The following is a 21,523-nucleotide window of genomic DNA, read 5'->3' on the forward strand; positions in this document are numbered from 1 at the left end:
ATGTATATATATATATATATATATATATATATATATATATATATATATATATATATATATAACAAAGTGTATAATTGTGTATAATTTATAAAAAAAATATTGAAATGTCAATTAGTCAATATTTTTAAATATAGGCACATGGCTGAAAGAATGATTGAAAACTATAGGAAACACCATTTAATGCAGAAGTACAGGTGCATCTCAATAAATTAGAATGTCGTGGAAAAGCTCATTTATTTCAGTAATTCGTGAAACTCGTGTATTAAATAAATCTAATGCACACAGACTGAAGTAGTTTAAGTCTTTGGTTCTTTTAATCGTGATGATTTTGGCTCACATTTAACAAAAACCCACCAATTCACTATCTCAACAAATTAGAATATGGTGACATGTGTAAGATTTTTTTTTTTCCGGTCTGCGAGTAAATTCAACCTTTTTAAGAATCACCTGCTCTTTTGGAGTCAGCTTGTGTTTGACATGCTGATTTTTTCCATGTGGCTTACTTTGTACCTAAAAAAGAAAATAAATAAAGCAACTGAGCCATTTGATTTGGTTTATGAAAGTTAAGGCTAAGCTGTCAAATTCCAGTTCCAGGTAGCAATAAGTAGACAGTATAATACCATGCTGAAGTTTCATGATGAAAATGTTCTTTTTTTTTTTTTAGCATAGAGTTTGCATAGATGTGGCACACATGCACATGCCATTGCACATGATGTTCACTGCTTTATTTGCAAAACAAACTGTATTTACCCAGACAACAATCTTGTTTCAGCTGCACGACTCATACAAACATGAAATTACATTGCTGTTCATGTAATCCTTCCAACTCAGTTGTTTGCACTTATCTATGGCTAAGCACTCTGTTGTAATTTCCTGGAGGAATGCAGATATTTTGTCTTTATATTTCCTGTTAAGTAACTAATGCTGAGAGTCCATTTACATTACATTCTCCTATAGCTGAACTGAAAAACATGCCTCGGTCTTTTGATTGATTTAAGTGAGGCATTTTGTCATTTTAAATCTACACAATTATCCTTTCTCCAGCTATGGGACTGTGGGATTGATTTACTGCCCAGCTGTTAGTCTACTCCCATTCCAATCCCAAGAGTAAGGCAATGGAATAATAAACAGCCATGTTTGTGATTAGCTGTGTCAAACCCTCTCTGTTGGCCTGGGTCATATATTACAACAGATTGCATTGCAGCTTACAATGTTCCCGCTGATTTATCTGCACACTTGATAACATTTGATTGACTCTCTAAAAGCTCCTTGTCTCAAATTCCCAGCATGCATATTTCTCATTGCTTGCATTTTGAACTTTATTCCTTGAAGTATTTTCTTGGAAATGTCTTGGTGGTTGGTGACTGATTCCATTTGGTTCTTTGACCTTTAGACATGATGATGTGGATTTTGATTGCAGGATTATAGAAATTTTGCTGAATATTTGGAGAGTTTACTTACATATGCGGCCAGTGCTGAAACCAAAAAGCAGAAGAGAAACAGGCCTTTCTTCATTTCTAGAAAAAAAATTAAAATAAACAAGAATATGTATGGATGTCAGCACAGTCCTGTGTCCTATCTTAAAACTTCCTGAAAAACTTGAAGTGACATGATGTCCCCATTCCCTATTCTTTCTATCTAAAAAATTCTGCTTTACTGCCCTCTGGGCCATTCTCTCACAGGGTTCAGAGTTCTCCATCTGTATGCTGGATGTACTCCTCCCATGACACCCCATGCATAAATCAGCTGCCTCAGTTGTCATGGTAACAGGGCCCAGGAGATGAGCCCCGCTCAAAAGTCACATTCAAAGTCCGGAGGAGCAAAGCAAACATCAGAAGCTACTAGACTGGAAAAAGACAAAGTACACAAGCTTTTTGCTTCCTGCACAGAGACAATGTGCCCATTATTGGCCATGTTGATGTGGACAATGAACGGGGTGCAACGGCATGAAGATACTGCATGCCAAAAGACGATATATAATTAATTGCATTTTTTTTTTTTTTACAATGCTTATGTTTTTTGTTTTAAACATGCACAATACATTTTCAAGAATGACTTAAATTACACTGTGCACATTTTAATTCCTGACTATTTATGTTAAATACTTTTGGAAAACAAACTTAGAATAAAATGATTAAACTTGTGCTAGAAGAATTTCCAGCATTTAAAAACTGCAAATGCATGAAAATGTACATTGTTATTGATGACACAACACGATATGCATCATTTTTTTGCATTACCTTATTATTAATTCAGAAGTGATCATTTAATTAATTCAGAAGTGATCATTTAATTAATTCAATTAACTAGAAATTGCAATTTGAGACTTACCTGAGTTGAATTACGAGTCACAGAGAGTCACAGAGAGTCACCGAGAGGCAGTCAGTCGAAGTACCTCGCACTCCCTTATGCCTCCCCCTCAGCAGTGTACATCAGATGCCCTTCATCTGCACTGGGCCATTCAAAGAGACACAACTAACTGAAGCTTCGGTGGGGGGTGGGGGGTGGGGAGAAGAACTGAGGGATGGAGAGTCACTCAAAAACACAGTTACAATTTGAACTCACTTAAACATTAAAAATGTATTTAATGTTTCCAGTCTGTTAACAATTTTGGATTCAAATGATTTAACATTTTATTTGAACAAACTACTTATGTTTTCTAGAAACGTTTAAGACATCTATTTTATGTGGAAAACCCTCCTGATGCTTGGTATATTTTCAGATCTTGAAGCTATGAGCAGCCCGGGGACAGGGAATTTTGACATTCAAAGCTAAAAGCAGATATTAAAAGCCTCCTGTAGATGATATCAGTTCATTCAGGTTTATTTAAATAAAAATATATATTTTAAGACATTTAAATGAGTGTGTGCTTTTCAACCACACTGTACCCTAGAAAACAGTTTGGCTAGTTTTACAATAACGTCAACCTTAACTATTCTGGACATACAATAATATAGTAATTATGATAAAAACTATCTCCGTTTCTTTAAGATTCCCTTTCTTACATCTTTCTCACATCTACCCTTTCCACATCCACCTTTTCTCGGGAAATCTAATTATAACTGCAAGCAAATTCCACTCAAATTGCGAGAGCTGAATATTCATTAGTGAACCATTATGCATTGTTTTATATTTCCTCTGCACGCTGCGTTATCCGTAAATATCTCGGTGTGCTGCTATATGTGGGTTTTTGGGTACACTGCAATGAATATGATTGCCAGGAATGTTTGTAAAATGGAAATATTCCACTCTTCACCAACACACACACACACACACACACACAAGAAAGAAAAAAAAAGTAGCACTCCAAATATGGAGCTTCAGGAAGTGGTGACAATTAATTAAAAAAAACTGTGTGGGGACAAGTAAATATAGGAATATTTATATAAGCAAGCTATCATAAAAGTATGATGCCATTTGATGTTTTCAACAGTTTTTATCCATAAGGTTCATTATAATCATACAGAATTTAAATAAGGTACATACATTACTGCTTGTCTATGAAAAAGAAATGCTCTGTGTTGGAATGCTCTCATTATGGACTTCCTGTCCCAGTGTGGGATCAGACAGTACTCTTACTCAGTATTTAGAGGCCACACACCCTATAGTTTAGCATCCTAAAATAGACATGTACAGGAGAGGAAGTTTGGGTGAGCGTGCACTGTAGTGTGTCATTGCATTATGTAAACATTTTTACTGTGGCACTCTCATTTTCTTGTATATTCCAACTCCAGTTAATGTGCCCCCACAGTAATCTGAGTATTGGGCGAGCAGGAAGTGATGCTGTTACCTTAATGGAGAGTCAGCCTGTTAAATAGCACTTTCTCTAGACATACCATTAAATCCAGTCTTTAGCTTTAGCTATAAACACTCTCTGTAAAGTACTCTTGTTCATTTAATCTCTTCTGCTTTCTTGGACTTTGCATTCGGACTAAGAGAAGAGAAAGGTAAGGTTTTCATACCTACCCTATGTATTATTTCTGAGCAGAAATGTTTTAAGAAATGTTAAAACATAATTAATTACATTGAAAAACAATATGGATTTTTATTCTCCAGATTTTGTATTTCAGAATGAAACCTGCCATATTGATTCTCTGTCTGCTGGGAGCAGCCTGTGCTAATCCAGTGAGTACTGCAGTGGATAAACTTTAAATGTTCTTCTGAATGGTCTTCTGTCTTTCCCAACATTTCAAAAAGTGACAATGTTTCTTTCCTGAATTATCACACAGATCTTGCATAAAAAGACTATGGAGATGATTCAACATGCATCCAGCTCTGTAAGCGATGCTCAGTTTATTTAAAGAAACTTTGTGTCAAGTTTAAAAGTGTTTTAGGTAATGCTGTTCTTATAATCTTTTCCATTCCACAGTCGGAAAGCTCTTCAATGTCTGAATCCTCCGACCAGAGTAATACCTCAGAACTTTCAGAAGAGGTGCGCTTTGTCAAATTCCATGTCAAATATACAAAAATAAACTTAAATGTGTATCTAGAAGGAAGGACAACTGTACCCAAAAAACTGTTTTCCTGTAAAAAGACAAAAAAAAGTTAACTAAGTCATGGTAAAATATTTTTTTCATTAATTTAAACTCATCAAAATAACAATTTAGCTTCATTTTTTTAAGGACTTGCAGTTATAAAAAAAAATGTAAGGCAACAACTGAACTTAAGTGTTTAAGTTGAAGTACAGGTGGGATTTTTTTACAGTGAGGAGAACTGTAACTTTTGATTTTCTTACCCCAATAATATCCAACTCTATATGAAAATACATGAATGTAGTACCAAATTTCCAACACTTTTTTTGGTAAAAATACGTATGGTATTTTGTATTTTTAATAGTCTTTCATGAAAAAGAAAAAGGTACAAATAAAACATTTATTTATTTGCTTGCAGAAGTCTAAGGAAACTGTCTCAGAGAGCAGTGTAAGTGCAAAGACTGTTATAATAACAAATCTAATGAGAAAATATTTTTATATATTTCTGTTAAGAAAACAGGCTCACTTCACTTTCTCTGTTTTCTTGACAGAGTTCAGAATCAATTGAATCAGACTCAAATGAACCGGTATAACTAATAATCACTTTTAACATCTTTTCACAAATTTACAAAATCACTAAACAGATGAATATGACTGCAGATATCTTACCATGTTTTTTATATCTATATTCTGTTTCAAGATTTCAAGTGAAAGCCATTCTGTGGAAAGTCTGGTAAGTTACTTTGCCCTAATATAACCTAAAACTCACACACTAAAGCGTATAGATTGCAGAGAAATTGATTTCCTACTGTCCTACGTTTTCTGTCATCTATGGCTATCTAGACTGGAAAAAGCGAGACTGCACTGACATCAGATAACACTCAAAGCAGTAAAGAGAATGTTCGTAGGGTAAGGAACATCCAATTTCATGCATCACACAACATGTGTGGTAACACAGGAATAATGACCATCATAATGCGTTTACACAGGGCTGGATCTACACCCTCAAATGGGTCCATATTAACAACAACGGCAAAGTGCAAGTGACCAGCCAGCCAGAAGAGAATGACAGCAAGGAAATGGTTGTTCTGAACACAAAGGAGGAGGATAACAGTGCCGACACAAATGAAAGCACTGAAAACAGTTATAGTGTTGACGGTACTGAGTACAGTACCAGCAATAGCAGCAGCAGCAGTAGCAGCAGTGAAAGCACCGAGTCCAAAAACAGTGCACCGGACAGCGAAAGCCGCTCAGCTGAGTGCCAGCCAGAGGCTGACAGCCAAGAATGTGACAGCGAGGAAGACTTTCCTCAGGATATCGGTGATGATGGTGCAACCGACCCTTTCAATGGCATCCTAATGCCTGATGTCACTGAGCCCTAGCAGCAGTTTAAGACATCACTTCAGGACTCAATGCTCTGATATCTGCAAGTGGAAATCCCAGGAATATATTAAAATGGGAATGTTCTATTAAGGAAAATATTTAAAGGAGGGTATGTAAGGAAATCTATATAATATTAATATAAACCATTAAATAAATGTTGGTACCTGGTACCTCAGTCAATGTTTTTACTTTAAATTAAACATTGTAGGCATACATTGATTTTATACGTTCCTTTTTTTTAATATTTGCTTTTTATCACTGAATATCTGTGGAGCTGGAGTTGTGCGCAGTATTTTTTTATATAGAGAGATTTTGTAGTCATTTATTTATACTGTTGGTATTAACCATTTTCAAATAAATAAAGTAAATACAAAGTCAAGCCTTGCAGGAGTGCTGTTTTTCCCAAGAATTCTTGATGCTAAATAGTTGCATGCAAGCACCATACATTCCGAAAATGAAAGGGTTGCCTTAATGCGATCCAAGAGTAATTACCAACTTCATTGCCTATAATTTTACAGATTTAGTTTATACCTTCGCACAAGCATGCCTAAACAATACAAATGTTTATAGAGAGCTGAAATGGCTATTGTGTAACATCAAGCTATGAAAGAGCACTTTCAGCAGTAAGGGAATATTGCAACAATTATGTTTGTGTGCGTAAAAGTACTATATCATGTCTGTCAAACACATGTCATTGCTGTTTTGATACCACAAGATGGTGGCAAACTTTAAAGAACAGTGGTGGGGTTTCCCTATAGGCAGAAAATCATGAACTCACAAACTTTCTGAGCGGGACTTTTTGCTGTTTCACGTGTGCTGCTTTTGGCAGAGGGATAAAGAGTCCTTACGCTAAGAATGGAGGTTTGGACATTGTACATTTGTTAATTACTGCATAATTAAAATAACTGTTTCATGGTTCAATCTTCAGATAACAGACTAAGCGCCATTGGCTTTCATTGTCTAGACAATTGACAGTGTGAGCCAAGATAATTTAAATAATGTTTTTTTTTTAGAGACTGCAATATGTTATGTGTAAGAATTTGCCAATTTCCCCATTTTAAAAAGACAATGTAAAATTGTCAGATGCTATTTTCCAGTTAGCTTGCCATATAGTACCATAAAATTATTATATGGTAACAGAACAATAGCCTACTAATTTTGCATGTTCTCAATAAGACCCCAATATGAATGCTGAATATCAGCACTCATTTCGCACCAATACACATTCATCGTCAAACTCTGTTTTGAGGTAAAAAAACAACAACAACAACAACAAAAAAACAAAAAGCATAACGTTTAAAATCTGCAGGATATTTTTTTTTTTATTATAAGCCAAGCAATGTTCCAGAATTAAAAAAATAAACAACAACAACAAAACAAAAAGCATAACGTTTAAAATCTGCAGGATATTTTTTTTTTAATTATAAGCCAAGCAATGTTCCAGAATTGTATTTAAAGCGATAGGCAACACAAAAATAAAGATTATGCCATCATTTACTCCCCCTTATGTCATTCCAAACTTGTATGACTTTCTTTTATGGAACATAAAAGAAGGTATTTTGAAGAATGTTGGTAACCAAGCTGTACCTGTTCCATTTACTTTCATTGTAAGGACAACAAATACAATGGAAGTCCAAGGGAACTGAAATCAACATTCTTCCAAATATCTTTTTTTTTGCATTCTGCAGAAAGGAGGACGACAAATTTGGAAGGACATGAGGGTGAGTAAATTATTCTTCATGTTTAGGTGGACTACCCCTTTAAAAAATGTGAAACATTTTTTATTATCCAGTACTTTCATCAGATTCATGCCTTAGCTTAATTTTATCTGTCTAAATATGTCTTCCGTTATCCACCTGTCCTAGTGAGCCAAGTTCGACAGGCAGTTACTTTCACACGCTTTACACACTGACGCTACTTAAGAGACTTTGTCTTTACTTTATGACAATCAAGGAAGCCCTGTACTCTTGTTTGCAGCGTCGCGCGCAATCGTGACTTGCACGCCCATCAGCCGGGCACAAGCTGAACTGTGATCTTCCTAAACCTGATATATCACACCGAGGAGAGCGGCAACTGTCTCGAAAATGTGTAAAATCACAATTAAACCCCAACACGACTCGACAATTAACTCTTTTGATGCCAAAAGAGGGGCTGTTACTGAACTATTTTTCGACGTTTAATGTGAAGTACGAGAAAAAATATACCCAATTTGAGATGGGGAAGTCCCCGCAAGGAAATCCCCTCTTCATAAGATAATTTCGAAAATGAGTGAGGCGCTCACAAGCTGAAGCTTTCTGCCTTTGGTCTACAGCAGACGCATGCCAGCCTAAAACACTCAAACCTGTACAATCTATGGGAAAATCGAACTTTATGTATTGCTTTTTGGAATGTTCAGCATGGATGAGGTAAAAAGGGAGAACGAAGCGCTGAGGGCGAAGTTGCGCAGCTACTCTACACTCAACACATTTTACCACGAAACACAACAAGAAATTGCTCGTTTAAATCAATTGGTCTCCTCCAAAGACGGAATTATTGCCGATTTGAGAGCAAGACTGGGGAACTATGAGAAAACAGTGGTCATAGAGGGAGAGGAGCCCTATATTGTAGGGCCGTCGAAATCTCTCATCGAGAGTTTGTGTAAGGAAATTTGCAAATTACAGCAAAAACTCAAAGAGTCAGAGGAGGACACCGCCCAGAAATTGGAAACCAGTAAAACAGTAAGTTAAAACACAATTTTCATATATCTTACTGCTTCTCCTATCTACAACAACGTCAAGTTGATTTTTTTTCTCAGCACATTTTACCAACAATAGCACTGTTAAGCTCTAATGTATATCTTCTTTGTAAAAATACTTGAATTCCATAATCAAGAAAACAATAATAATAATAATAAAGAGCTTAATCCAGCCTACAATGATTTGGTGGTCCTAGCTGGTTTACAATGGTCTCCAATTTTCACCATTTGAAAAGTGCCCCAAACCCTTTTAAAACAGACCAGTCTGGTTAACTGAGAAGAGCAAACTAATTTACAGGGCGTTTTTTTTCAAATACTTGAATTCCATAATCAAGAAAACAATAATAATAATAATAAAGAGCTTAATCCAGCCTACAATGATTTGGTGGTCCTAGCTGGTTTACAATGGTCTCCAATTTTCACCATTTGAAAAGTGCCCCAAACCCTTTTAAAACAGACCAGTCTGGTTAACTGAGAAGAGCAAACTAATTTACAGGGCGTTTTTTTTCCAGCAGATTTGCGAGTATACATTTGTTCATTAACACATGAATACTTAACAGTGTAGGCTTGAGCTGTGGTGAGATAAGTGTATTTCTTGTTCACGTTCACCTGTCAGCAAATGGGTCTTCTGACTGTTTGCTTGTTCCAGGAGATCCAGAGATTGCACGAAAAGTTGAAGGAGAAGGATCAAGAGCTGGAGACCGTCAGGGAAAGGCCAGAGCAGGAGAAAGAGAGGGAGATCCAGCGACTGTGCTCAACATTGGCCGAAATCGATCGGACACAGGCCACCAGGGCCGTCCTTTGCAACTCTCTCGCTGAAGAAGCCGAGCAGTTGAGGGCACAGCTGGGGGCCACCGTGCAGGTGTGCCAGGAGCTTTTGGGGCGGCTGGAAAAAGAGAAAAGCAAGACAGCCCTGCCGGATCAGAGAACTCAAGCAAATGAGGTGTGTTGGGAAGCTATCAGCATTCTACAACATCTGGACCACCTTTAAAACACTTGATTTAACAACTATATTTGACCTTGCTTTTTGTATCTTCATCAGACAAAAGATTCCCCTGAAGTTCCCCATCTAAATGTCATCCTCAGCAAGTTAGAAGATGAGAACGACCAGCTTAAAAAGAGAGTTGCATATGTAAGGCTCACATGATGGAACCATTGTTTGATCACCACCCACTGACATTTGTTTTACCCGTTTCATTTGCAGAAAATGTCACTCTGTACCTTTTATGGAAAGAAACTAATGTAAAATATTCTTTTTTTTGTTTCTGTTCACATCATAAATACTTTGTTCCATCTCAGGTGGAAAGTTTAAACTCAAAGTGGCAGAAGTATGACTCCAGTAGAGAGGAGTACGTGAGGGGTTTGTGTCAGAAGTTGAAAGAGTCAAACGGTCTGGCATCTGCAGGTCCGACCCTGACCCAGACTCCGGCTGTGGGCAGCATGCCTTTGTTCCAGCAGGAGATCGTGCGGCTCAATGGCCTCCTACAGGACAAAATGATAGAGTGCGAGAGACTCAGCAGAGAGAGGGATGACAGTAAAAGAAGAGACCAGGAACGCATTCAGATGCTTGAGCAGCAGGTCTTTATCAGTTCAAAATTCTGAATTCCTCTTAAACAGAAAGTCATTATATTCTTGTCACAACAAAAGTGAAAAGTAGTTTTGTTTGGCTTGCTGCCCATAAACCAAGTGCCTTCCTTGTTCTCTTGTAGGTTTTGGCCTATATTGAGGACTTCAAATCGGAGAGGGCAGACCGAGAAAGGGCTCAGGGTAAAATCCTGGACCTTCAAGATGAAGTTGGGCGACTTCAACTGCAAATACGCACACAGGCAAGCCTCATTAAAAGAATGAAATTCTTGAAAAGATAATTTGACCTTTTTATGTTAGTTCAGGTTGTAAAATGCCATGTGGTGCAACTCCCCTAAAACCTAATGTTATTTACAAATTCAAGATATTAGAAAATTATATAATTTTATATATAAAAAAAAAAAGATCTTTGTTGTATCGTTATTTACTACAAAATAACCCAACTAGCATGATATTTGAAAAAGTATCTCAAAAAAGATTATTAATATTAAATGTAAAAAATATATATTATTTTTTGTTTATTATTATTATTATGGATTGTTTTAAGTCACAATGAAACTGAAATAGCGACAGATCTTTTCTTCAGTTTATTGATGTACATCTGAGAGCAATAGATTAACAAAATAAGAAAAAATATATAGGGTGGGTACAGTGGTTGATTGGATTTTGAGATGTGGGCGTTGCACTGAAAAATGAATTCGAGCTTGCAGTCAAACATGGATAGACAGGGTTTAAGTGGACTGAATTATTTGAGAAGTCTGGAAAATGTCACCAAAGAGAAGCCTGATGTTATGACATTTTGATTAAAACATGGGTGTCAAAAAAAAAGTAAAAGAAAAAACATTTTTATTAAATGCTGGCATTTTTTCCCTTTCTTTAGCACACTACTAAATATCTACATGATTTAACCTATAAAACGAAGTTTTGGTGGTATACATTTGAAAAGTGCCCCAAACCCTTTTAAAACAGACCAGTCTGGTTAACTGAGAAGAGCAAACTAATTTACAGGGCGTTTTTTTTTCCAGCAGATTTGCGAGTATACATTTGTTCATTAACACATGAATACTTAACAGTGTAGGCTTGAGCTGTGGTGAGATAAGTGTATTTCTTGTTCACGTTCACCTGTCAGCAAATGGGTCTTCTGACTGTTTGCTTGTTCCAGGAGATCCAGAGATTGCACGAAAAGTTGAAGGAGAAGGATCAAGAGCTGGAGACCGTCAGGGAAAGGCCAGAGCAGGAGAAAGAGAGGGAGATCCAGCGACTGTGCTCAACATTGGCCGAAATCGATCGGACACAGGCCACCAGGGCCGTCCTTTGCAACTCTCTCGCTGAAGAAGCCGAGCAGTTGAGGGCACAGCTGGGGGCCACCGTGCAGGTGTGCCAGGAGCTTTTGGGGCGGCTGGAAAAAGAGAAAAGCAAGACAGCCCTGCCGGATCAGAGAACTCAAGCAAATGAGGTGTGTTGGGAAGCTATCAGCATTCTACAACATCTGGACCACCTTTAAAACACTTGATTTAACAACTATATTTGACCTTGCTTTTTGTGTCTTCATCAGACAAATGATTCCCCTGAAATTCCTCATCTAAATGTCATCAGCAGCAAGTTAGAAGAGGAGAACGACCAGCTTAAAAAGAGAGTTGCATATGTAAGGCTCACATGATGGAACCATTGTTTGATCACCACCCACTGACATTTGTTTTACCCGTTTCATTTGCAGAAAATGTCACTCTGTACCTTTTATGGAAAGAAACTAATGTAAAATATTCTTTTTTTTGTTTCTGTTCACATCATAAATACTTTGTTCCATCTCAGGTGGAAAGTTTAAACTCAAAGTGGCAGAAGTATGACTCCAGTAGAGAGGAGTACGTGAGGGGTTTGTGTCAGAAGTTGAAAGAGTCAAACGGTCTGGCATCTGCAGGTCCGACCCTGACCCAGACTCCGGCTGTGGGCAGCATGCCTTTGTTCCAGCAGGAGATCGTGCGGCTCAATGGCCTCCTACAGGACAAAATGATAGAGTGCGAGAGACTCAGCAGAGAGAGGGATGACAGTAAAAGAAGAGACCAGGAACGCATTCAGATGCTTGAGCAGCAGGTCTTTATCAGTTCAAAATTCTGAATTCCTCTTAAACAGAAAGTCATTATATTCTTGTCACAACAAAAGTGAAAAGTAGTTTTGTTTGGCTTGCTGCCCATAAACCAAGTGCCTTCCTTGTTCTCTTGTAGGTTTTGGCCTATATTGAGGACTTCAAATCGGAGAGGGCAGACCGAGAAAGGGCTCAGGGTAAAATCCTGGACCTTCAAGATGAAGTTGGGCGACTTCAACTGCAAATACGCACACAGGCAAGCCTCATTAAAAGAATGAAATTCTTGAAAAGATAATTTGACCTTTTTATGTTAGTTCAGGTTGTAAAATGCCATGTGGTGCAACTCCCCTAAAACCTAATGTTATTTACAAATTCAAGATATTAGAAAATTATATAATTTTATATATAAAAAAAAAAAGATCTTTGTTGTATCGTTATTTACTACAAAATAACCCAACTAGCATGATATTTGAAAAAGTATCTCAAAAAAGATTATTAATATTAAATGTAAAAAATATATATTATTTTTTGTTTATTATTATTATTATGGATTGTTTTAAGTCACAATGAAACTGAAATAGCGACAGATCTTTTCTTCAGTTTATTGATGTACATCTGAGAGCAATAGATTAACAAAATAAGAAAAAATATATAGGGTGGGTACAGTGGTTGATTGGATTTTGAGATGTGGGCGTTGCACTGAAAAATGAATTCGAGCTTGCAGTCAAACATGGATAGACAGGGTTTAAGTGGACTGAATTATTTGAGAAGTCTGGAAAATGTCACCAAAGAGAAGCCTGATGTTATGACATTTTGATTAAAACATGGGTGTCAAAAAAAAAGTAAAAGAAAAAACATTTTTATTAAATGCTGGCATTTTTTCCCTTTCTTTAGCACACTACTAAATATCTACATGATTTAACCTATAAAACGAAGTTTTGGTGGTATAAATTAATGTATTTAGGTTGATTCAGCTATATGAAATTATATTTTTGACTTAAAACCAGTGCATTTACCATATTTAGGTAACCATTTTTTTTCAGTGCAACCCGACCAGTGTGAGATATCCAAGTTAAAATCCAAGTCCGATTTCCTTTAAATAACACACATTTTTTCTTCATCACTCAGAGTGTCCAAGATGCCTCATCCTCACGGCAACTTCACATGGGCCTAAAAAAAGTTCCCCACCGAAAGACGGACACTGCCGAACCACTAAGAAACAGTCCCCCAGAAACAAACTCAAAGAGGACTATCAGTAACACGGCACCGCAGGGAGCCGCTGAACTGCAGTGCCCTCGTTGTCTCACCACATATGACGACGAGCACACGGCCGAATACCTAAAACACTGGGACGAGTGTGCTAAGCTGTGAGTCTCTCACCTCACTGACTTTTTACAGGGCACCGAAAGCACTGAGGACAGAATCACTACAAGCTTGCAGACTATGGGATGTTTGACAGGGTGTTGATGAAGGCAAGGACACGTTTAAACAGGATTGTGTCGAAGGAAGAGCTTTTTTTTAAACTTGGCTTTTCGATTGTGGGCTTTGTTTGATGTTAAGAAGGTTGCTTGTGGCATAGGACTCACTCAAGACATGACTTTGGGTTGGTGATTCCCAGTTCAAAGGCTTACTTACATGGCTGTCATTGAACGCAGATGGTTTGGTTATGGAAAGTTATTCAATCTCAAGCATTTGTGGTTTTATAAGTCACTGGGTTTTGTCATTTGTTTGGTTTTATGGTTTCAAGCATGGTATTTTGTCTAAGAGTTTCAGTCACATTTTGCTAAATACTGTATACCAGAACACGTTTAAACAGGATTGTGTCGAAGGAAGAGCTTTTTTTTAAACTTGGCTTTTCGATTGTGGGCTTGGTTGATGTTAAGAAGGTTGCTAAAACCTTGCTAATAGGACTCACTCAAGACATGACTTTGGGTTGGTGATTCCCAGTTCAAAGGCTTACTTACATGGCTGTCATTGAACGCAGATGGTTTGGTTATGGAAAGTTATTCAATCTCAAGCATTTGTGGTTTTATAAGTCACTGGGTTTTGTCATTTGTTTGGTTTTATGGTTTCAAGCATGGTATTTTGTCTAAGAGTTTCAGTCACATTTTGCTAAATACTGTATACCAGATCAGTGTATAATTCAGATGGATCGTAAAATTGGTATCATATACCTCACCAGTATGTATTCTCTTTATCAGCTGGTTTGCACTTTTTGCTATTTTATTGTTGCCAAATACAGATGATAAAAGTACATAAACTGTTATATTTAATACATAAGCTTCATTGTTATTAGACTGTCAAATATAATTCATACTGTTTTTGTTATGGTGCTATTTGTAAAAATTATTGTAATATTTTTATATTTCATTTTTTGTTTATTTGTAAGTGTATTATTATTATTTGCCTTGGGCTTACATTTTAAATCAGAAATGTTCATTTGTACCAGAATATACAGAGCAGCACAGCGCACACTATAAATAATCTTTCAATATTTGACTTTGATTCATATATATATATATATATATATATATATATAAACTTTAGTTTCCGGTTCTAAATGTTAAATGGCTCTCGTCAGGCCCTTTTTGACTGTGAGGTACTTGCCATTCGATCCCCCTCTGCAGTTGAAAACATTCTAGTTTTAAGTAAGAGAGGAAGTTCCCTACATCCTGGTAAATTGAGAGAAATTTTCACGTCTCAGACGCTGCGTATGACAAAATGGCCTCCTATTGCAGTGCATTTGAACACTTTTTAGGGGGCTTTTAAGGCACTGACAACAAAAATATCAATTGACAATAAGAAAATATTACAGATGCCAAACTAAGACAGAGAAATGTGATAACTGTAGGAGGATTTATTTTTATAATAAAATATTTGCTTAAGGACCATTTTCTATATATATATAAATATAAACTTTAGTTTCCGGTTTTAAATGTTAAATGGCTCTCGTCAGGCCCTTTTTGACTGTGAGGTACTTGCCATTCGATCCCCCTCTGCAGTTGAAAACATTCTAGTTTTAAGTAAGAGAGGAAGTTCCCTACATCCTGGTAAATTGAGAGAAATTTTCACGTCTCAGACGCTGCGTATGACAAAATGGCCTCCTATTGCAGTGCATTTGAACACTTTTTAGGGGGCTTTTAAGGCACTGACAACAAAAATATCAATTGACAATAAGAAAATATTACAGATGCCAAACTAAGACAGAGAAATGTGATAACTGTAGGAGGATTTATTTTTATAATAAAATATTTGCTTAAGGACCATTTTCTAAACTGTATAATCTTGTGTGTGTCTGAGTGTTTGTACACTACAGTCAAAGGTAATTTTTAGGAAGATATGGGAAACCAGACACAGAGTTGTGATAATGCTGGCAAGATCATTAGGTATAGTGTGTCATGAAGCATTAAACTCAAGTCCCATGGGATTTGAAAGTGTGTGTGTGTGCGCGCGCACAAGTGGTGGAAAGCCCCTTACCAAGCACAACTGAATGGACAGGCTATAACTGCAGCAAATTTTCAGCTGTCCCGAGGCCTACACTCTTAAAAATAAAGGTGCTTCAAAAGGTTCTTCAAGCGATGCCATAGAATAACCATTTTTATTCCACAAAGAACCATTCAGTCAAAGGTTCCTTAAAGAACCATTTCTTTCTTGCGTTTTTGTAATCTGAAGAACCTTCTTTCGCCACAAAGAACCTTTTGTGAAACAGAAAGGTTCTTCAGATGTTAAAGGTTCTTTATGGAACCATTTAGACAAAAAGGTTCTTCTATGGCATCGTGAAGCACCTTTATTTTTAAGAGTGTAGAAGTGACTAGAAGTGTTTTAAGTTACCGCTTGGTGGTGTAGTTTGATTATGGCCTACATTTAGCTTTTAACTTCTGCCAACTGTTTTTAGGCTTCAAAATAGATAAAAGTTTTTCATTTGTGAATGATGAACAAGACATGTAAGAATCATGACCTTTTGTCAGTCACAGAGCTTATTTTCTGCTATAATCCAAAAGCCAAAGGAAAAAAATTTGTTGGGTTTTTTGTTGAGGGATGCAAACTTCCAGGTTGGCCTACAAAAATATTTCACCACTACAGGACTCTATTATATCTTTAAAGTGCACAAGTGCTTCCTGTGTGCAACCACAAGCAGCACAGTTAATGAATTGTGAAATATATATATATATATTTATCCCAAAATATATATTTTTTTCAGCATGCTAGGATATGCATAGTGTGCATGCAGCGAATTTCATCGCAATATTGCAGAGCACAACTGTGATCCCTGAATCGTGGACAATTACTCTTAAGCCCACTGGAAACCATTACTAACCGCAACGACATAATCATGTTGTAATAAATGGTATTCTAAAAATATAATTGTTCATTCCTCAGCATAGTGAGGTCAAATTGAAACTTGTTTGGGAGTAAAACTGTAAGGTGGGTGAACCATAATCAACACAATACTTGATACCTTTTTTTTCTTTCTTTTTCAAACAGGTAGAAATATTCCTACAAAACAAAGAGACATTTATGAATATTACTCAAAATGTAATTTGGCTCCTAAATGGATCCCTAGTAAAAAAAAAAAAATTCCACCCCCAATGTGTTACATCTGGGAAACTGGTCATAAGTGCAGGCCCTTATTCGGGTTATATAAGATCACGTCAGACATGCAAAAGAGCACCACAGTCCCCTGAGTCAATAAACCCTTGATGAGCTCAGACGCACGACCCCAGCTCGCTGCCACGGGGGTAGGAGGGAAAAGTCCAGCAGGAGTTTCATGCTCTCTGCTTCAGTCAAGTCAAACTCAAGTCCCATGGGATTTGAAAGTGTGTGTGTGTGCGCGCGCACAAGTGGTGGAAAGCCCCTTACCAAGCACAACTGAATGGACAGGCTATAACTGCAGCAAATTTTCAGCTGTCCCGAGGCCTACACTCTTAAAAATAAAGGTGCTTCAAAAGGTTCTTCAAGCGATGCCATAGAATAACCATTTTTATTCCACAAAGAACCATTCAGTCAAAGGTTCCTTAAAGAACCATTTCTTTCTTGCGTTTTTGTAATCTGAAGAACCTTCTTTCGCCACAAATAACCTTTTGTGAAACAGAAGGGTTCTTCAGATGTTAAAGGTTCTTTATGGAACCATTTAGACAAAAAGGTTCTTCTATGGCATCGTGAAGCACCTTTATTTTTAAGAGTGTAGAAGTGACTAGAAGAAGAGAAACGGTCGACTGTTGGGATATAGTGGGACTGGCTATTTAAAGGGGAGGAGGCTAATAGGACCAAACAAGGCTATGTCTTTAACTGAAACTAGATGTGTTGTGTTTCTGTCGTACAAACACTAATATCACGAATCAAAATCCTACTGTTAAACTCATACACATTTTGTACCTAGCCTAAACTGCTGCCATAGTTTTGAGAAGCTGGTAACACGTTATCCAACCCATAATGAAGGGATTCAGCCTGCGACTAAGATGCAGCAAAAACGTGACAAAATAATAAAGTCACCATTGGTGATAAGATAGATATTTATGTGCGTCCATATGTGGTTCTGTGGAATTAGTTAATAGAATGCTGACATTTTTGTAGGACAAAACCTGGAAACGAGTTAGCATTTTAGCACTTCTAGTTCCATCATCCTGAAGTCAGTTGGTTTTTGGTTAAATGCTTGAAATAAGCATTCTGTGGTTAATACAAGCGTAAGATATTTTCACATTTATCTATATGGGACTACAGAGGTTGTTGGGGATATTAAATGTCATGCAGAACATGCAAATTAATCTACTCACTAGTCCGCTTTCACAGCCTTGTTGAGTGCATAATTGGGCGCTTGAAAACTAGGGAATGTGTGTGTGTGTGTGTGTGTGTGGTTAATACAAGCGTAAGATATTTTCACATTTATCTATATGGGACTACAGAGGTTGTTGGGGATATTAAATGTCATGCAGAACATGCAAATTAATCTACTCACTAGTCCGCTTTCACAGCCTTGTTGAGTGCATAATTGGGCGCTTGAAAACTAGGGAATGTGTGTGTGTGTGTGTGTTTTAAGTTACCGCTTGGTGGTGTAGTTTGATTATGGCCTACATTTAGCTTTTAACTTCTGCCGACTGTTTTTAGGCTTCAAAATAGATAAAAGTTTTTCATTTGTGAATGATGAACAAGACATGTAAGAATCATGACCTTTTGTCAGTCACAGAGCTTATTTTCTGCTATAATCCAAAAGCCAAAGGAAAAAAATTTGTTGGGTTTTTTGTTGAGGGATGCAAACTTCCAGGTTGGCCTACAAAAATATTTCACCACTGAAGATATGGGAAACCAGACACAGAGTTGTGATAATGCTGGCAAGATCATTAGGTATAGTGTGTCATGAAGCATTAAACTCAAGTCCCATGGGATTTGAAAGTGTGTGTGTGCGCGCACAAGTGGTGGAAAGCCCCTTACCAAGCACAACTGAATGGACAGGCTATAACTGCAGCAAATTTTCAGCTGTCCCGAGGCCTACACTCTTAAAAATAAAGGTGCTTCAAAAGGTTCTTCAAGCGATGCCATAGAATAACCATTTTTATTCCACAAAGAACCATTCAGTCAAAGGTTCCTTAAAGAACCATTTCTTTCTTGCGTTTTTGTAATCTGAAGAACCTTCTTTCGCCACAAATAACCTTTTGTGAAACAGAAGGGTTCTTCAGATGTTAAAGGTTCTTTATGGAACCATTTAGACAAAAAGGTTCTTCTATGGCATCGTGAAGCACCTTTATTTTTAAGAGTGTAGAAGTGACTAGAAGAAGAGAAACGGGCGACTGTTGGGATATAGTGGGACTGGCTATTTAAAGGGGAGGAGGCTAATAGGACCAAACAAGGCTATGTCTTTAACTGAAACTAGATGTGTTGTGTTTCTGTCGTACAAACACTAATATCACGAATCAAAATCCTACTGTTAAACTCATACACATTTTGTACCTAGCCTAAACTGCTGCCATAGTTTTGAGAAGCTGGTAACACGTTATCCAACCCATAATGAAGGGATTCAGCCTGCGACTAAGATGCAGCAAAAACGTGACAAAATAATAAAGTCACCATTGGTGATAAGATAGATATTTATGTGCGTCCATATGTGGTTCTGTGGAATTAGTTAATAGAATGCTGACATTTTTGTAGGACAAAACCTGGAAACGAGTTAGCATTTTAGCACTTCTAGTTCCATCATCCTGAAGTCAGTTGGTTTTTGGTTAAATGCTTGAAATAAGCATTCTGTGGTTAATACAAGCGTAAGATATTTTCACATTTATCTATATGGGACTACAGAGGTTGTTGGGGATATTAAATGTCATGCAGAACATGCAAATTAATCTACTCACTAGTCCGCTTTCACAGCCTTGTTGAGTGCATAATTGGGCGCTTGAAAACTAGGGAATGTGTGTGTGTGTGTGTGTGTGTTTTAAGTTACCGCTTGGTGGTGTAGTTTGATTATGGCCTACATTTAGCTTTTAACTTCTGCCAACTGTTTTTAGGCTTCAAAATAGATAAAAGTTTTTCATTTGTGAATGATGAACAAGACATGTAAGAATCATGACCTTTTGTCAGTCACAGAGCTTATTTTCTGCTATAATCCAAAAGCCAAAGGAAAAAAATTTGTTGGGTTTTTTGTTGAGGGATGCAAACTTCCAGGTTGGCCTACAAAAATATTTCACCACTACAGGACTCTATTATATCTTTAAAGTGCACAAGTGCTTCCTGTGTGCAACCACAAGCAGCACAGTTAATGAATTGTGATATATATATATATTTATCCCAAAATATATATTTTTTTCAGCATGCTAGGATATGCATAGTGCGCATGCAGCGAATTTCATCGCAATATTGCAGAGCACAACTGTGATCCCTGAATCGTGGACAATTACTCTTAAGCCCACTGGAAACCATTACTAACCGCAACGACATAATCATGTTGTAATAAATGGTATTCTAAAAATATAATTGTTCATTCCTCAGCATAGTGAGGTCAAATTGAAACTTGTTTGGGAGTAAAACTGTAAGGTGGGTGAACCATAATCAACACAATACTTGATACCTTTTTTTTCTTTCTTTTTCAAACAGGTAGAAATATTCCTACAAAACAAAGAGACATTTATGAATATTACTCAAAATGTAATTTGGCTCCTAAATGGATCCCTAGTAAAAAAAAAAAAATTCCACCCCCAATGTGTTACATCTGGGAAACTGGTCATAAGTGCAGGCCCTTATTCGGGTTATATAAGATCACGTCAGACATGCAAAAGAGCACCACAGTCCCCTGAGTCAATAAACCCTTGATGAGCTCAGACGCACGACCCCAGCTCGCTGCCACGGGGGTAGGAGGGAAAAGTCCAGCAGGAGTTTCATGCTCTCTGCTTCAGTCAAGTCACCACTCTCGAAATGACGTCGCCCAAGCACAAGTACACACTTCGGATGAGTTTTACAAAGAACAGTGTCATTTTTCTACCTGCAGGACTCATCCGTTGTGAAGCCACTGAGAAGCTTGCTGTGAAGATCGTAACTGGAGATGCAGAAAGCTGAAGTGATGTATGTGTGGGCCCGCTGTAGTTTTGTTCTTTTACGAAACCTTTTTCCTTGGAGAAGTGAAAGGTAGGCTGGAAGGGATTCCCCGCATTGACAGTTCATACACACCTACAACAATGTGAGGCCCACACATCTACTGCAGAAAAGCACACACACACACCACAATCAACCTTCAGGAAGTGGAAATAATTAGGTCACATGAACACATGACTTTTACAGTAAAACTATTCACAGAAAGACAAAATGTCACTTTCACAATTAGCCCCACAACTTATATTCATTAAAAAAAAAAAAAATCCAAGTAGCCTATTATGGTGAAGCTTGTACCTATTATTATCCTTAACTTTACCCGCTATGTTGTTCCAAGAGGGAAAACTTTGGGAATTTCTGAGCATTGGCTAACTTTATGGCTTATTTGGAATAGCAGCACCTTATTTAACATAGAATGTTGTTGTTACCGACTGTGCTATTATCGTGGCCTGTTGTGTTATTTTTATGATAAGAGCGATCAGCGCTTAGACAGAACTCTATTGTCAATTCCAGTATGTGGAACGATGGGGGTTTTCCCTCTTGAGCTGTCTGTGTTTCTCCCCAGCTCTGGGCCATCCTCAATGAAAAGATCTTCACGAGTGATTTACAAACTACACTATCTAATCTCCGATCTTTGATTTCTCTCTAATAAGCCCAGCTCTCGGCTCTCTTTATGACCCTGTTATTGTCCAA

At 37.3% G+C, this 21,523-nt stretch overlaps 3 protein-coding genes across 5 annotated transcripts in view; 2 read left to right on the forward strand and 1 right to left on the reverse strand.

Moving 5' to 3' along the window:
- sparcl1 (SPARC-like 1) overlaps nt 1-2,446 on the reverse strand; it is an 8,359-nt gene extending 5,913 nt beyond the window's left edge. Inside the window, exons 1-3 of the mRNA XM_016290133.1 lie at nt 2,332-2,446; nt 1,462-1,517; nt 448-510 (exon numbers count right to left, since the gene is read on the reverse strand). Coding sequence (XP_016145619.1) covers nt 448-510; nt 1,462-1,515 — 117 coding nt within the window. The 5' untranslated portion in view covers nt 1,516-1,517; nt 2,332-2,446. The remainder of the gene's footprint in view (nt 1-447; nt 511-1,461; nt 1,518-2,331) is intronic.
- A 1,625-nt stretch (nt 2,447-4,071) lies between these two features.
- LOC107598776 (sericin-2-like) lies at nt 4,072-5,958 on the forward strand. The gene is made up of 8 exons (XM_016290208.1): nt 4,072-4,125; nt 4,230-4,277; nt 4,370-4,432; nt 4,891-4,920; nt 5,024-5,059; nt 5,173-5,205; nt 5,316-5,381; nt 5,462-5,958. The coding sequence occupies exons 1-8, from the start codon at nt 4,072-4,074 to the stop codon at nt 5,852-5,854; spliced, it is 723 nt and encodes a 240-aa protein (XP_016145694.1). The 3' UTR covers nt 5,855-5,958.
- Nucleotides 5,959-7,866: 1,908 nt separating this feature from the next.
- LOC107598727 (TNFAIP3-interacting protein 2-like) lies at nt 7,867-14,035 on the forward strand. Of its 3 annotated transcripts, none has more exons than XM_016290136.1 (6): nt 7,867-8,572; nt 9,239-9,532; nt 9,632-9,721; nt 9,889-10,167; nt 10,299-10,415; nt 13,385-14,030. In XM_016290136.1, the coding sequence occupies exons 1-6, from the start codon at nt 8,243-8,245 to the stop codon at nt 13,625-13,627; spliced, it is 1,353 nt and encodes a 450-aa protein (XP_016145622.1). In that variant the 5' UTR covers nt 7,867-8,242; the 3' UTR covers nt 13,628-14,030. The 3 variants fall into 3 exon arrangements, with proteins under 3 accessions (XP_016145622.1, XP_016145621.1, XP_016145623.1); XM_016290135.1 differs by lacking the exons at nt 9,632-9,721; nt 9,889-10,167; nt 10,299-10,415 and adding exons at nt 11,729-11,818; nt 11,986-12,264; nt 12,396-12,512; XM_016290137.1 differs by lacking the exons at nt 7,867-8,572; nt 9,239-9,532; nt 9,632-9,721; nt 9,889-10,167; nt 10,299-10,415 and adding exons at nt 11,262-11,629; nt 11,729-11,818; nt 11,986-12,264; nt 12,396-12,512 and having other exon boundaries at nt 13,385-14,035.
- Nucleotides 14,036-21,523: the final 7,488 nt, after the last annotated feature.

This window comes from Sinocyclocheilus grahami, unplaced genomic scaffold (assembly GCF_001515645.1).
Source record: "Sinocyclocheilus grahami isolate Dianchi unplaced genomic scaffold, SAMN03320097.WGS_v1.1 scaffold255.1, whole genome shotgun sequence".
Lineage (NCBI taxonomy): Eukaryota > Metazoa > Chordata > Actinopteri > Cypriniformes > Cyprinidae > Sinocyclocheilus > Sinocyclocheilus grahami.